Source organism: Orcinus orca, chromosome X (assembly GCF_937001465.1).
Source record: "Orcinus orca chromosome X, mOrcOrc1.1, whole genome shotgun sequence".
In the NCBI taxonomy this organism is placed as follows: domain Eukaryota; kingdom Metazoa; phylum Chordata; class Mammalia; order Artiodactyla; family Delphinidae; genus Orcinus; species Orcinus orca.
Genome location: NC_064580.1, coordinates 92,716,668 through 92,733,443, shown reverse-complemented (window position 1 = coordinate 92,733,443; position 16,776 = coordinate 92,716,668). Strand labels below are relative to the sequence as shown.

Here is a 16,776-nt window from a genome sequence, read left to right as displayed (position 1 = left end):
TTTTATTGGGTCTTTGCTGTATAAGCACCAAATGAGGCACTTTGATGTATGGGATGGCAACATTATAAGAAAAAGTTAATCCCAAACCTGATTTTGTATTTCTCTACAAAGTAGGCTGTGCACTAGCTGCTGAAAATATAAATCCATATAGAATCAATTTTATTCCCTTAGGAACTATTCTTCTTTAATCAGTTGCCATGGTTGTAAACAATATAAAATGTAATACTGACAATGTTTTTTGAAACATGTTGGCCTTTATTACATTAGCTGTCTATTAAAGAGCAGGCACACTCAACCTGACTATCCTTAGGTGAGGGTTAAAGGACCTATAAAGAAAAAAGTGTTATTATACTGGAAAAAGATTGTTAATAGACTTGCAGTGTTGGAGTCTGTAAACCCACTGTTCCCTTTGAGAATGATAAAGTTACCAATAGCGATTTCTATTCATGACCTACACTATCCCATCCTTTGTTAAAGGATCCCCAGGATAATGCCATCTTTCAGCCTTAGGGCATCACCCTGCCTATTCTAATTCCAATCTGTGACGATATTTTTGTTCCTTGGCTCATAACACTGTCCCTTAAAGTAGTTGAAGTCGGTGGGTCCTATGTATCAAGCCGAATGAGTCAATTTGATCATAATGAAGTATTTTGAATTTAGCCTCTAAAAGCCTGAGCAAGCATGTCATGTCCACGTAACCCAACTCCTGAATGTCTGGCCATACTTGACAAATTAGGACCACACCAATTGGCTCTAACAGGAAAGTCTGATGAACACCTCTCCAGAATGTTCTGAGACAATAGGATCTTCATGGGACCGGTCCTCTAACGCTTTTGTGACCTGCTGAGAGAAGTGCTATTCCTCTCCTGATCCTAACTGAAGAACTTGGCTTCCTTGACAATCTTCCATGTTTATCTTCCATTTTCTACCATCACTCTGCACTAAACCCTTTATTGAATGTTAATAAACTATAAATCTTTACTCCACTTTTTGGATAAAGTTTCTCCTCTTTTTTCTCCACTGGACTTCAGGACAGACACTGGGATGGGATGGGAAGGAAGTCAACATTAAAACTTGCTCAGGTTTTACCCATACACTGTGAGTCTGTGTGTCTGTTTAAAGTTCCACATATTTAGAGGAAAACTAATCCCACCACTGTACCCAGAAAGATTTTACTTTCTAATTCCACCACTGTACACAGAAAGATTTTAGTCAGGTTAATATACCCCTCCTTGGCTAGAATTCCTAATGGAACAATAGGCAGAACATGTAACACCTCCCAATCAGTGCATTATTATATACTTTATAGAAATGAATATTCCTTGAATGAGTCTTAATTCTGAGGTATTGGACGAGTGTATTTCAAATAATGACATCAATCAATACATTTAAAAACATTTTATTTTTAGAGGTTGAACAATGATTCATTGCAGACTTTCTGATGAAACAATTAGCAGTCTCAAAGATTATTTCAATAAATTTTAAAGTTAGAGCACAGATTGAATATAAATTGATTTAAATAGGCACAGTTTTGAAAAGAACTGAAGAGTACTTAAAAGATCCCATTGAATTCATGTGGCACTATTCCTAGTTTTATCGATAGTGTCTCAATTAAATGTCCTGGCAGAAAACACTTAGTGATTAATTTATCTAGAAACTGGTAGCACTGAAAATATTAAAATGTATGCATTCTAATGGTTTGCGTGTGTATGCTTCTATGTATACATGTGTGATTTCTGCTTTGCCTATTTTACTATCTTAATGATTATCCTTTCTTACTGTTTCCTCTGAGGCTCTTACCTTACTTCAAGAGACCTAATCACACTGAACTTTTCTTGTCAGCCCTTTGCATACATCATTTTCTAGCTTTTGAACATTTTCAATAATTCCTTCTATTTTGGACAAGGGCTTTGGTGAAAGAACTAAAGTACACTAAAATAACACTGTACTCTGTCCCAATGCTACTCACAACTTGCCAGAACTTTCATGCTTCAACTCACAGGACTCGGGAATCTGGCTTTTCAGAAATCCCCCTCAATGCTTCTCTGGTGGGCCAGGGCTTCCAGGTACTGCTGCTACAAGGTGAGGTGTAGTTATAATTTTTTCTGTCACTGTGCACTGACTGTGAAATTTAATTGTCCCTTCACTTTCTTGTTTCAGCTGGCAAAGGATGTAAAAATTCCTGATGGATTAACATCTAAATTGGAAATATTCATTACCTACAAACCACTTTAAATATTTTCAGTCCTTCCTAAGTTGGCTATCCAACATCTCAATCTCCTTTCTTAATATGTGCCCAGCTTCCTTTCCTCATTAGCACCTTATCATTTAACGCTCAATTACACATTTGCAATGTCTCTTGCTTGTTTACTTTGGGACACCTCTGTAGATGCAGTTCACTATTGTGTATATTTATTAGAATAACAGCCACAGAGCACAATGGGAGTTGACTTCCTAAAATAGTTTACTGTCTTACTGTCTTAAAAATATGATTTTAAGATAAAATTTATTTTTGAACCTTAACTGAGTAAATATTATGAAGAAAAAATGCATTCTTAAAAGACTTGATTCTACACGCTACTTAAATGAGAAAATTTTCTGAAATTCAAACATAGCAAGCTCCATTTGCTCAGCGATGAGGTACTTGCACAAAGTTCCCCATGGCCTTTTTGGTGTACAAATTTATAATAATGAAGACTACTTCTAAGGAAATAATTTGACATAAAACTTTGTTTTCTCTTTAAACTACTGCATTTAAAAAGTCATTTGAGTTGTAAACACTCAAGGATAAGCCAGTTTTAAGATCACATTATTGTGTCACAGTAACAGAAATGTGAATCACATTTACTTTTAATTCATGGATTCAGGTTCTCCTAAATTCTCATTATTGAGCTACTACATTCTTGATATAAGTTGTTAGGAAAATCCAAATCATCATTCCTGGCGCCAAGGTGCCAAGAAATAACGTGCTATCATGAAATCACACATAGTCTGCTTTTGTATTTTGGTTTAACCAGGTAGCTTGAAAATTATTATCCCACTAGCACCGTCTTCAGATTTAGAAGCAGAACTAGAGGAATTATAGTGAGGTATACTTTGTGGTAGTTCTGTTGCTTCTCTACTGCTCCAGAACTAACCATGGTATTGAGGATGGATATGCAGAAATGATGCTTTTCACCAGGTAGCAATTACCATAGGTGACCAAACGCCACCTATCTATGGCGTCTATAACTTATTGGAGTGATGGACTAGAATGATTTTTTCACGACTATAAATTTGTAGACCTAGGTATTTGATGAAAGTTGTATTTTCTTTCAAAATCTTTTTTAACCTATTACATTAAGTCCCTACATGTGGACTTATCACTTTTAGATTAATTTCTGATATTACAGAAATAGAAACATGAAAAACACAAGTATTAGCAGCCAAAACTTTTTGCTGTTACATTTTGTAATTTTTGTTTAATGACTGGAGTGAAATTTTTATATAGTTTAATCTGGAATCAGGAAAATAGTTAATGCTTCTGATGGTCACACTGTTGGCCAGATAAGAATTTTGATAAATCAACCAATTTGTCTTTGGGGATAGAATTTGACGCCTACTTTAAAGTATTAAAATATACAACTTATTCTACAGTACATGTGTATAGGAGTTCAGTCCTGTATTCAGGCTTGCAAGTGTATTATTCGGTGGTTTTTAAAAACGGCTATTGCACATCTTTGGAGTTTCTGAGGAAAATCAAGCATCCGAGGCTTTCTTCCTTTCTTCTTATCAGGAGAAAACCAGCTTAACATGGGGTGAAAGAACACAACTGTTCTCTGTCTGTGGGCTTAACTGTCATGGAGCAATGAGGAAATGGGCGGCCTTTTCCCCTTTATCACTGTAGTTTTCTCCAGGCATGCAGGTTGTTCAGCCTTAGTCTGGTTTATGTTTAGTCCTTATTATTTTCATTTCATAATCTAACCTTTGGTTCTTTATAGGACTTGGCAAATTTACATATGGTTTGTTGCTATTTTTATTTTTTTCCAAAAAAACCCCCCTCATTTAGGGCCAATTCTTTTGAAAGCTGTTTGGAATCTAACTTATTACAGGTTTCTTAACTCCATGTTGTAAAATCTGAATATAGATACTGTCCAAACTGTCCAAAGAGTAATGTTTGAATTCACAGTAACAAAAGTTACAAGGTTTGTGCAAAAGATATTGTACACCATTGGAGTACATAGAGCTTGCTATAGTTAATTTTATATATAAAGCTACATTTCTCATTAAAACTATTCTGTGCTACATTAAAAGTATCTGATTTAATTTTTCCCTACCAGTAAAACTGTATGCTCATTTAATATCAGAAACTTAAAATGCAAATTGTATATTTATGATGTTTGTAATTGTTATAATAAATCATTGGAACCTTTTAAACACCATAATTGCTTTGGAGCTCTTCAAGTTTTCCAAGGGTCATGAAGTAAACCCGGCTATGGCGATTGCGCAGGATAGAGGTAAAGAACAGCTTTAAAAAGAGAGAAAGAGACACCATCAGTAAATATTTAATACATTGCAAACTGATATTTGATAGGTACAACTATAACTTCAATTTATCTTCACCAACGAATAAAATATTAAGCCATACTGTTTTTCAGAAAGGGATTTCCTCAGATTAAAGAATACAAATTTAAATTGGTATGGAGTCTAAATTACAATTAAAAAATAACCTTTTACCATATCCTATAATTGTACTTCATATAGTTTAAATAAAATTAGATTTTTGTAGGTGGAATTCATCTGCTAAACTTCTTGATTGGTTTGGTTAACAATTCTCCTTTGCTATTTGTTTAAAATCTATTTTTATTCAAGCTGGCTTTCCTTTTTCTTTTAATATATGGAAAATATTACCTTATTTAGATGTTCACATTGTTGCTGGTGTTTAAGTGGCCACTGAAATTTTCTACTTGGTGCAAGTCTCTATTTCAGTGGAACAGACTGACATCAATAGACTGAGATTATGAGCTAAACCAATCGGCTTAGAGAGGAACATGTTGTGTAAATATGGTCTGTGCCATAAAGAAAATTAGGACAGTACAATAATATAAATAGCAAACAGAGGTATCCTTGTTAGGACTAAGGTTTTCAACGTCCACAATGGATATACTTAGGAGGGTGTGTGATGTAATGATGATGATGATGATAATAACACTAGCTACCCGTGATTTAACACTTTTATGTGCCAGTCAATCTGTGAGATGCTTACTATATACATATTATTGATAATTTTCAGAATTGTTCCCAAAGTAGTTATTAATATTCCCATTCCTGAGATGAAAAAGCTAAGGTTCAGAAGGACTAGTCAAACTTCTAGGTTTTTACACGTAATTAGGTGGCAAAGCTGGGACTGCATGCTAGATCTATCCGATCTCAATCACTGGTTCTTGCCATTATATCCCTTTATATTACAAAAAAGTACCTTTTCTTGATGCCCAGTGCTTTACCCTGTTTGTTCTGATATTAATTCAAATCCTTTGCAATTTCTTCCAAATGTGAATGTTTTCTGGTCTTATTAGAATTATTTCTTCACGCTATTATTTCTCATAACATGTCGGGACTGTAATGATGTCATGCAATTCATTTTTCCATCTAAACTATATGAATTGGTTAAAATTGATCACATTACACAAATAATTGCCAAATCTTGATTTTATTTTTCTTTCCTGTGAAATGGACATAATAATGTCCACTTGTGAAGATTAACTATGATAGCTTCTAAAGTATTTAGCACAAACTCTACCATATAATTAGGTGTTCAGCAAACATAAGTAACTTTTTCCTTCTTCTGTTATTGGATTACGTTGAAAACTATAAAAGGCAGATTTACTCAAGCATTCTTTTTCAAAATATCATATTAATATGAACATGAAAAGAACTATGCACCAAAGACAATAATGGAATTTGTAAGAAATAAAATAAAGGCTAAGCTTTGCTTTGGACACAATTAGAAGTTTTACATTTTTGAAAATGATTTCTTTTGAAATCAAATTTCATGATTTACCAAATCAATGCTTCTAATGCAAATTGCAAAAATATTTTTATTAATTTATTATATTATTAAGAGTATGCCAATTTGGGAAATATATTTATAGCCAGAAAGAAAAGGATATAAATTTCCTTAGTTAATTTCATCACTTGCTTTATTTTTGCTTTAACTGGGGGATGTAAACTATACCTTGTCACCTCGGGTACACAGAAATCTCAGCTTCTTAATTGACCTGCGCTTCAGTTCACTTTCCAGAACCCTTGACTGCAAAGAGCGGACTTCAATGGCTTTTTGGCCCCATCCTGTGGCTCGCTGTGAACACTCATAAGCTACAATAAAAATTTAAAAATCAGAAAAACATAATATCTTTCTGTCAGTGATAGAAAATTATAAACGCAGTCAACATTTGATTATTAAGAGGGACATTATTACAGTTCAGGTAAATACATTCCTTTTTTCCTGCTTATAAGACTGTTGTTTGGCCATTATGCTGCTCAACAGTGTTGTTCAAACCTGCTATGTACTATCACCATTGTGACCAACTATTTAACATTGTGAATAACTAGATCTCAGTTAATGTTTGTATTCATATTCTCCAATACCACAGAAAAAGCTAAGGGTTAATCTAACCCTGTTTGTAGAAAGTCAAATCTAGCTACAGTGATTATTTTATAATCTAGTTGAGGTACAACATCCTGTAAGGGTTTCTACTTGTGCTTAAGTGACATATATGGAAACCTGACTAACTTTTCAAAATTAAAACTGCTAAAAAATGACTCGCTCAAATAATGACTTTAGCAACTCTAATGTAATTCAATTAATTACCATGTTATACATAGAACTAAAGCTAATTTGATACTGCTAAGCGTTTCTCTTGCTCAGGAAATTTTTATTAAGATATAAACTATTGGACCCTGTTTTATATTACTCAGTGCAATAAAGACTATGACAATTGCTTTAAAGCAGAAAACCTAATTATGTAAATAGCTATATAGTCAGCTGACACTGTAAGGTATTTTCTGACATGGGGAGCAGTATTTTTTCCAACAACTACATACAGCAAAATTTTCTAAACATAATGCACAGTGTACTTGCTGAGCCCAAATACACAGTTCACATGGCATTACATAATTTCTACCTTAATTCTAAAACACATTAATCAGCCACTTAACCTAGCTACTGAGCTAGCTTGTGTATGGGATGGAATCCAGTGATTTAGTTCAGAATGCTTAATGATACTTGCTGTGATTGCTAAGTCTCTATATATTTGTTTGAAAAGCCAAAGCAAAGATCTTATTCGTAAAAACATTCATTATATCTAAAGGAATGTAGATTGGGAAAATCTGGATCTAGGTTAGTTTTAAATAACAAAGCAGTTGTTTTTAGACAGAAAAAGAGAGTAATTGATTTTCTTAATATTAGTGTTATAATGCAATCTTTATATACGCTCAAAATACCCTTCTTACACAGACCAAAATATCATGTTTTATAGTGCTATAATTTAGTTTACACATAGAGGGATGCTTTTCAATTTTAGTGACTTAAAATAGCTCTTTGTTTTAGGTCAGAAGTTGTCCTGCCTAAGGACAAGAACTGTACCAGATGACTTTTTAAGACCTCTTTGAGTCCTATCATTGTCTACATGTGGCATAAATATGGCATAAATATAGGGGTTCTGTTTCCCATTTGAACTGAATTTCCTTATTCCAATTTCTGATTAATATATTGATCACAACCACTGTAAAGGTTAGAACAAGATTCATTATTTCAGGGTTTTTTTTGTCCCAGATCTGTCAATTATATTGTAAGCGTTTACGTCTTGTCACAAAATGGTTTTAAACCCTCTGTGAGTTCTTACCTTTTGAAGAAATTGGAGGTTTTCAGGATAATCCTTAACACTATGTATGCAAAAGGAAAGGATTCTGCAGATGCAGTGCAAAGTGCCATCATCCCATAATGGAAAAAATGTCCATTAAAAAGAAGTTCTTTCAAACTGGTCTTTAAAGCCACATGTGGATCACATTTAGCCATTTTATAGAGATTTCAGAAGCTTCTGGCTTCTTTATTGATAAACTATTTTCTCTCTGTCTCTCTTGTCCTCCTTCCCTCCCTCCCTCCCTTCCTTCTCTCTCTCTCTCTCTCTCCCTCTCTCCCCCCCTCCCTCCCTCCCTCACCCTCTCCTTGTCCTTCTCCCTCTCCCTCTCCTTCTCCCTTCTCCTTTATTTGCTTCATTAACCTTATCTTACTTCCAGGAACATTTATCTTCAAGCAAATCATTCTACTCTCTCTCTAATATTTTTACTGTTCATATGCATTATTCTGTTCCCTATCTAGAATCACCTCTGTAGTCATCAAGACTCAGAGAAATACAAGTTTCAAGTTATTCAGATTGCCCAGATCAGCAGTCCTGCGATGGTCAGGAAGAAAAAAAGATGTCCTGGTCTAATGAAGATGAAAATTTTGTAAATGAAGTTTGACGAAATCTTAGTGACAACCTATATGTCACATATTCAGTTTGTATTTGATTCTTCACAGAAATATTACATGCTGAACAGAACACTATTGACTGTATAAAATGGAAGTATTTTGCTCTTCTCTTATGACTATTTGGCAGTCTCCTAAGATAAAGGTAAACCCCAAAAATCAATGTGATGGAATGAAACACTTTCAACACCTGTGTAAAAGCTGCAAGCAAAGGTATTTAAAATAAAATTACAGATTATTGTGGAAAAGAATTACTTTCCTATTTTAATTACATGATTATTAAAAATGAACAACTAAGACAGCCATAATCAGTCTCTTTGTGATAGCCTTGTGAAGTAATTAAGCATAAGACAAACATACACATTACCTTACAAGGGAGTAAGTATGCCATATCCCAAATTAACACTATATGCCTTGAGAAAAAGTGATACTTCAGGAAATAGAAGCTTTTCTGGGATCATCTGAAAGGAGAAAAATTTTATACATACCTACTGAAGATGGTATGTCTTTCCACACTTCAAGGATCTTCTTGAAGAGTTGTTCATTTGCTTCCATGGAAAGGGCTTCGGCATTGAAAGTGAGCATCATGCCAATTCCCAAGGAATCAGGTAAAATGATGATATTCTGTGGTATAATGATTTCCAGGGGCTGGAATTATGTTTCATAAGGATTTACATGTCCAACATTTTATCACTACTACTTTCATTGAAGCAGCTTGGTTGAGCAATAAAGACCAAAAAGGGGTTCAAAATGCAGGGAGGAGAGAAATTTCTATTTCAGTACTAAACAACATGCTATCCAACACTTGAAAAGAGCCTTCCCTATGTCATAAATCTGTCACTGTTTAATATTCTCCTTTATATTTAGGAGAAAACTTTGTAAAAAGCAGAGATATACTTCCAACACAGAGAAATTCATTGAAATTTCACAAACTATTATGTATAATGATAGAAGAAACATTACTTGTTTGATTTCAGATTCATTTCAGCACACTAATTAATACTTTAGTAAGGAATGTGTGAACCAAGTAACAAATACAAAATCACTGCTTATCAACCAATTTATTCAAATCAGAAATAGAAAATTAACTTTAAAATAGCTTGAGTTTAAATATTTACAAGAGGCAGCTTTATAATATCCTTCACTGCTTGAAATATATCCTCCCTTCACAAAAATATGGAATTTCTTATCTAATTTATATAATCTTAAAATATCTTCAATTCAGAGATGTATTAGGTGACAGAAGATGAAATACTAAGAAATATCTAAGAATTTCTAAATTTCATGATGCATAAAACAATGTGACAAAACTTGCCTAAACTACAGATATTGTCACATTAATCATATTTCCCTAAAAATCGAACAATTAATTCCTCTATCATTTTTCGAATTTAGCAAGTTAAAGGAAAAAATGTCAGAAACTATACTTGCCAAACCCAGCGTACTCAGGCCAAGTGCTTGAGGCCATGTCTCAGTCTCAGCAACAACAATTCTTAAAACTAAAATGGGGATCCAGAGGCGAAAAGCAATTTTAATGCGTTCCCTGGGCACTCTCATGAGCAGTTGAATCAGAAAAGAGATGAAGGAAGAGAGAAAAAGAAATTCAAGAAAAAAGATTGTCTCAAAAAATTTGTTTAGAATAGATCTGGGCTGTTGTAAATCCAGAAAGCCTCAGAGGTAATCTTCTTGCTTCTCAGATGATTCCTGAAGTAACCAGATATTCTGTAGCTTTACAGCTTTTGTAATCTAGCACTTTTGGAAAAGTATTATTTTTAGTACATTCTGTTTCAGAAGACACTCTCTCCTCCTTTATATTAGAGTCCTTTCTCTTTTAATGGGTCAAGACACTAGGGCATTTAGCTAAAAATTCTATTTTTTAATACACTTAAGGTATCCTAATTAGGCCAGAAAATGACTTTTTAAAAACCTCACCTTCTTTTATTCTTGTTTCCATAATAATTAACTGATCGTTTCAAAAGAAAATAATTCTTCTTGCTTAGTAGTCAAGTGGAACACAGAATTCAATCTTCCTAAATGACTTTCCAAATAAGTATAAACTTGGACCAACACTGTGGTGTTCAATAATGCACTACCTTCAAAATAAAGGCTATCTGACATGACATAAAAAATAAGATGCAGGAAGTGATGGAAGACACTCCAAGTGAAAAGTACTATAATATTTATAGTAAAATTAACCTACACTCATTTAAATGGCTTTGGCTGGGCTTGGTTCAGTATTTTCTGCCTTATGAACAGTGATTTCTATATAGTCATAGGTGACAACAGAATGATCAGCTAATTAGATTGTTAAATATGACCAAAACTTTAAAAAAATTCTCCACTAATGATCTGACAATTGCTCCATGTAATCTGTCAGAGATATATAGATAATTCTGAAAGCTGTGCAAAATATCACATTACTACAGTGGCTTAGCAGTACATAAAAGTTTTCTCCTGGAATTTTGTATAATGCTAAACTGCTAAAACTTTAGTGATTGACAAAATGGGGAATTCAAAAAGGGTGAAGCAGAGATTTGTTGGTTCAGTCCTTCCTTTTTAATATAATTTTCAATAGGACAAATATCATTTCTACCATCAAATTTGAGATATAGGAGAATTATATTATGTATGGTACGTGTGTGTGAGGGGTATTGTGTTATGTTCAATCTCTTTAGACAAATGATGTGTATAGTATTTTTACAACTATCCATATTTTAGATGCTGTGCCATATTTTCATATTTATAATTATTTGAGTTAAGAGTTGATGTGCATTAGCTTTTAAAATGCTGAATCTTTGATCAGAAATTCTAAGTATAACTTATACTGTAAGAGAATACTTTATGATAATTTGCTATATATCACAGTTAAAGTACTACAATCTGGATAAAGAAAGGACATACACATAATAATGTTGCAATACTGGTGTAATTTAAAAAAATCTATTAATGCATTATGAGGTGCAGAAGACTAAAGCAAGGGTTGCAAACTCATATGGCTACAAGGGCCAGTTATTATAAATACATAATGGTGGATGGATAGAGAATGTATAGCATATGTTCCATCTAAAAGTGGACAGGCACAAATTGGTTCCAGTTGATTATGGCCAGATAGTAATGTTGGCCTGATATTGTCAGATCATTGGTTTTTCAATAGAAATCCAGATTTTAAATGTAAATGATATTCACTTAAAAACAAACAAAAATCACTGTTGCAGACAAAATCTATCTGCGGAACAGACTTAGCTGTCTGGACTAAGAAACCATCAGTGATTTTTGTTTATCCATTACTACTTTCTGGCACTTTATACTTACCTTTTACATTTCAGTTCTAATATAGATATTGATACTCATATTTTTAAAACTTTAAGAGTTTTGACAGTTGGAAAATTGTGTTATACAGTAATTTCTAGGGATCTTACATTATTTGGCAGGGTCACATCAGACATAACCTCAGATTCTGCATCAATGATGTGATATCCATCTGCTGAACTGAAGAAAATCTTTAGTCTTTTTTCAGAACCAATAGCCAGGTCAACTGTCACTGGCTTATGACCAAGTGTTGGAAACACCTGTAGATATAAAACCAAATATGGCCAAAAGGCCAAAAATGACACTCTGTCTAAGGAGAAAATTCCCCTGCCCTTTTGTTTAACAGGTTTATAAAACCCAGAATTATTTTTAAAGTTACGTAATATATTTAGAGACCTATGTATTATAACTTTTCTTAGGTCTGTTATTACAATAAGAACGATTATATTCAGGTTCTAAATATTGAGTTTTCCTTCGAAGGCCAAATCTCCAAAAATCATAAGAGCCTTGTATGGCCCTGTACTCTGTTTGCTGTCTTTAAATTCCTTGCCTTGAGCTTCAGCAAATGAAGGAGCTCATCTGGTCTCTTAAACCGGTTTGCTGGATCAGCTGCCTGTATTTTTGCCAGTATTCGTATATAGGCTTCATAGGACATGTAGTCTCCTTTGGAGTCTGCTGATTGATCAATGCACACTTGGTAGGGAATGAGAAAGGCCAGACATGTTAACCTACCATAGACTGGATGTACTCTAGGCTCTTATGGCTCCTAGTCCAAGGAAACAAAAAGCCAAACAGGATTCATTGACAAGTTCAGGTCACAGTAGAGGACTGGGCATCACAGGTTTCACCACACTGTAGTCATGAGGTGGGATTCAAGAACTGGAGTGAGGACTTGGACCAGGAATTGTGTATCAGGCTACACAGACTGTTGGTACTTACCTTCTTTGCTTTCCAGCTCCATACCAGGCAGCTCTGACCAATCAGCAGACACCCAAGAACAAACCCATATCCAAATACTGACAGCTGACCCAAGGCCCAATTTAGGGAGATCAGATCAGGGATGTGATTTGTGTCAGGACAGACCCAGACTATCTATATAGTAGTCTGTGCTATTTATAAAAGAACATATTTATTGTACAAATAGACATTGAGGAGTAGTCATAGATATTAACCCATCTTTATTGTATACATGTGATGTTTTGGCCTACAAAATATACCATGTAATCAGATCCTGACCTAAGATACAATAGTATTTCACGAATATGTTGTTGGGGTCTATCATGATGTATCCCTATCAGTGCTTTGTAAAAACTTGTCCAGGGACCAACCAGTTCAAAATCTCCTGGGTTGTTTGCTAAAAATATAGATTCCCAGGCTCCACTTCAGACCTACTAATTTGGCCTGGAGTTGGGTCTGAGATCTAAACTTTTAACAAATGCTCCAGGTGATTCTTATGTATATCCCAGGTTAGGAGCTACTGGACTCTATGTAATATTGCCAGCTCATTAATCAGTCCTTATTACTATAGAATAAATACAAAATAATCTTATTTATGTTGAATTCTGGAGCATTATAAAAAGATAATGAAGATAAAAATAGTCCCTAGTTTATGAGATGTGATTAAAAATTTAGTGTTTGGGACACTAAATGGTTACCTTAAGAGGCTGATCCATAGAAGTTCAATTAAACCATAATAAGGGTGGAAACAGTACTCATAATCCAAATAAGCCTAACCACCATTCCTTGTAATAGTTCTAGAGAAGAATGTGTTTAGAGATCCAGCTTGGAAGGAATATAGAGCCATCCTTTCCTCCCCACCCCCATCTACTGTAGCCCTGGTAATTAGAGCAAAGCCTTTCTCTTCCTTCATTCCTCTTCCAGGTTCATTCCTCTACCATTCCTCTACAATGGTAGAGGTTTCCCCCTTTACCATTGTCACACCTTTCCTTACCTTCCCTCTGCTCTCCACCCCCCACTAAGAGAGAACAGGGACTTTCTCAGCTTCAAGTCATTGGGGTGGCACCCAAAGCTTGAGTTTGTGGCTTTAGAAGAGAAGGTCTTCATGTTGACTACAGGAATTGGGAGTGAGGAGCTGGTGGGGAGGTCCTTTAAGGGGAGGGGTCAGGGATTTCCCTCACACTCTCCCTTGGTGTGGTGCCTGTGAATTATCTAAAAAAGGGTTAAATGATAATTATTGACATGGTATATTTAAATTACATTAATTGTAGAAGAATGGTATATATTTCTGCTACTCTATTCCAAATACTGTTCTGTTTACAATTTCTCAAAAGAAAAACCAAAGGAAAAGGAGACCACTCACTTTAATGGCAGTGCTTTCATCAAAGGACTTTGGTGCCCATGCATACAGGTGAATTGATGATTTCAAAGCAATTGCAATATATGTTGTTTCTTCATGTTGCACTACAGTGATAAAATACAAAGAAGTAACGATGCCACAGAGTTAACAAGAACACTCAAGTATTTGTGTTTGTTGTTGAAAATGTCATAATAACAATGTAAGACCATAGATCATTTATTTTAGAATAGTTATTTGGTTACAATTTGATTCCCAAAAGAAGGTGACAAAAATACTGTATAGTTTTATGGAGTGTATGCATTAGCCTTTAAGAACACTCTAAATTGTACACTGAAAACTACAGAAAATTGCTGAAAGAAATTAAAGAAGACCTAAATAAATGGAAATACTTCCTCTGTTCATGGACAGGTAGACTTAACATTGTTAAATGAGAGATGTGATTAAAAATCATCAGCAGTCAGCAGTACTGACCTTAAGAGGTCAGTACTATCCAAAGTGATCTACAGATTCATTGCAATCTCTATTAAAGTCCCAATGCCCCCCTATGCATAGATGGAAATGCTGATTAAAATTCACTTGGAATTGGAAGAGGTTCCAAATAGCCAAAACAATCTTGAAAATGAAAAACAGAGTTGGAGGATTCACGGTTCCCAATTTCTAAACTTACTACAAGCTACAGTAATCAAAACAGTGTAGTACTGACCTAAGGACACGCATATAGATCAATGGAGTAGAATTGAAAGTCTACAAGTAAAGCCATTCATTTATGGTCAGTGGTGCCAGGACTATTCAATAGGGAAAGAATAATCTCTTCATCAAATGGTACTGTGACAACTGAATATCCAAGCACAAAAAAATGAATTGGACCTCCTACCTCAATCCATATATAAAAAATAACTTGAAATGGATCAAAGACCTAAATGTAAGAGTTAAAACTATGAAACTCTTAGAAGTAAATATAGGAATAAACCTTCATGGCAATAGAGTCTATTTGACACCGAAAGCATAAGCGACAAAAGAAAGAAACAGATAAATTGGGTTTCATTAAAATTAATACTTCTATGTATCAAAGGACACTATCAAGAAAGTGAAAAGGCAAAGTATGGAATGGGAATAAATATCTGCAAATCATATATCTGATAAAGGTTTAATGTCCAGAATATATAAAGAATACTTACAACTCAACAACAAAAAAATAAATAAGCCAAGGAAGATATACAAATGATCAACAAACACTTGAAAAGATGCTCAACAACATTATTCATCAGGGAAGTGCAAATCAAAACTATAATGTGATGCCATGTTACACCCACTTGGATGGCTAGGATCAAAAGACTGACATTTACAGGTGTTGGTAAGAATGAAGAGAAAAATGGAGCTTTCATACTTATGGCAATGTAAAACAGTTCTGTCAGTCACTTTTAAAAATATTCTGGCAGTACTATCTAAGAGAAAAGAAAATATGCACTCCAATGTACAAAGACATGTATGAAAATGTTCATAGCAGAATTATTCCTAATAGCCAAAAAGTGCAAACGTATAAAACAATGGATGTATAAAAAATTGGATAAACAAAAGGTGATATATATATATATATATATATACAATGCAATACTATTCAGCAATAAAAAGGAATACTGATACATGTTGAATAGGTTAAAGCATGGATGAACCTTGAAAACATTATGCTAAGTGACAGAAGCTTGTCACAAAAGACCACATAATGTATAATTCCATTTAAATAAATCGTGGAAAAAAGACAAATCCACAGCAAAGAAAGTAGATCAGTAGCTACTTAGGACTATGAGGGGAATAAGGTAAGAGGAATAAAATATGGAGTGACTGCTAATGGCCATGAGGTTTCTTTTTGGAATGATGAAAATTAGATCATGGTGATGGTTACACAACTCTATAAACATACCCTAAAGCCTTTAATTGTACACTTTAATGGGGTGTATTTTATGATATGTAAATTATTTCAATAGAGCATTTTTTTATTAAAAAAGAGAAAAAATATAAAAAGTATATGCTTGCTCTTGGCTAGACCTTCTGGCTCTCATGAAATATTTTGTCCTACTTCTAGATTTATATTTGTGCTAAAACCCCGCTTCTTTGACTGAGACACTGCTTCTATATTCGCTAGCCAGACTTCATCTGAGACTAATATATACGAATTCTCTCTCTCCTCTCCCCTCCCCTCCTCTCTCCTTCTCTTTCTCATTCTGTGTCGCTGTCTCTCTGAGTCTAGCTTTGCTTTCTTTTTTTTTAAACCGTTCAGAAGTAGGTCAAAGAAGCATGATTAATAAACCCCCAAGAAGCAAAGGAATTCTTTGTTAAGCAAATAGTTCCAATAATTTTAATAAACGACAGTAACTGATGTCGGTCCATTATTTTGTTGACCTTGGAAGGCCATGAAAATACCACGCAAGTATGGCTATGTTGTTGTCCTCCTATGTAAAGGTGCTACTGTTCCACCTGTCAGTAGGACAAATGTTATTGGTTGTTATGAGAGCTGGGATGGGTTGGAATGCAGTCAGCCAGGAAAACTGGACTAAACTAGTCCATCTGTTTACCAAAAGCATAGATTTGCAAGATGATTATCTTTGTAAACTCTCTCTTATTCAACTAAAAACTCGATAAG

General features: G+C 34.3%; 1 protein-coding gene across 1 annotated transcript in view; it reads right to left on the bottom strand.

The window, feature by feature from the left end:
• Positions 1 to 3,135: 3,135 nt before the first annotated feature.
• Positions 3,136 to 16,776, bottom strand: part of NRK (Nik related kinase) — a 164,935-nt gene continuing 151,294 nt past the window's right edge. Inside the window, exons 24-29 of the mRNA XM_049705235.1 lie at positions 14,135 to 14,239; positions 12,369 to 12,511; positions 11,929 to 12,078; positions 8,998 to 9,157; positions 6,215 to 6,354; positions 3,136 to 4,507 (exon numbers count right to left, since the gene is read on the bottom strand). Of these exons, the coding sequence (XP_049561192.1) occupies positions 4,412 to 4,507; positions 6,215 to 6,354; positions 8,998 to 9,157; positions 11,929 to 12,078; positions 12,369 to 12,511; positions 14,135 to 14,239 (794 nt within the window). The 3' untranslated portion in view covers positions 3,136 to 4,411. The remainder of the gene's footprint in view (positions 4,508 to 6,214; positions 6,355 to 8,997; positions 9,158 to 11,928; positions 12,079 to 12,368; positions 12,512 to 14,134; positions 14,240 to 16,776) is intronic.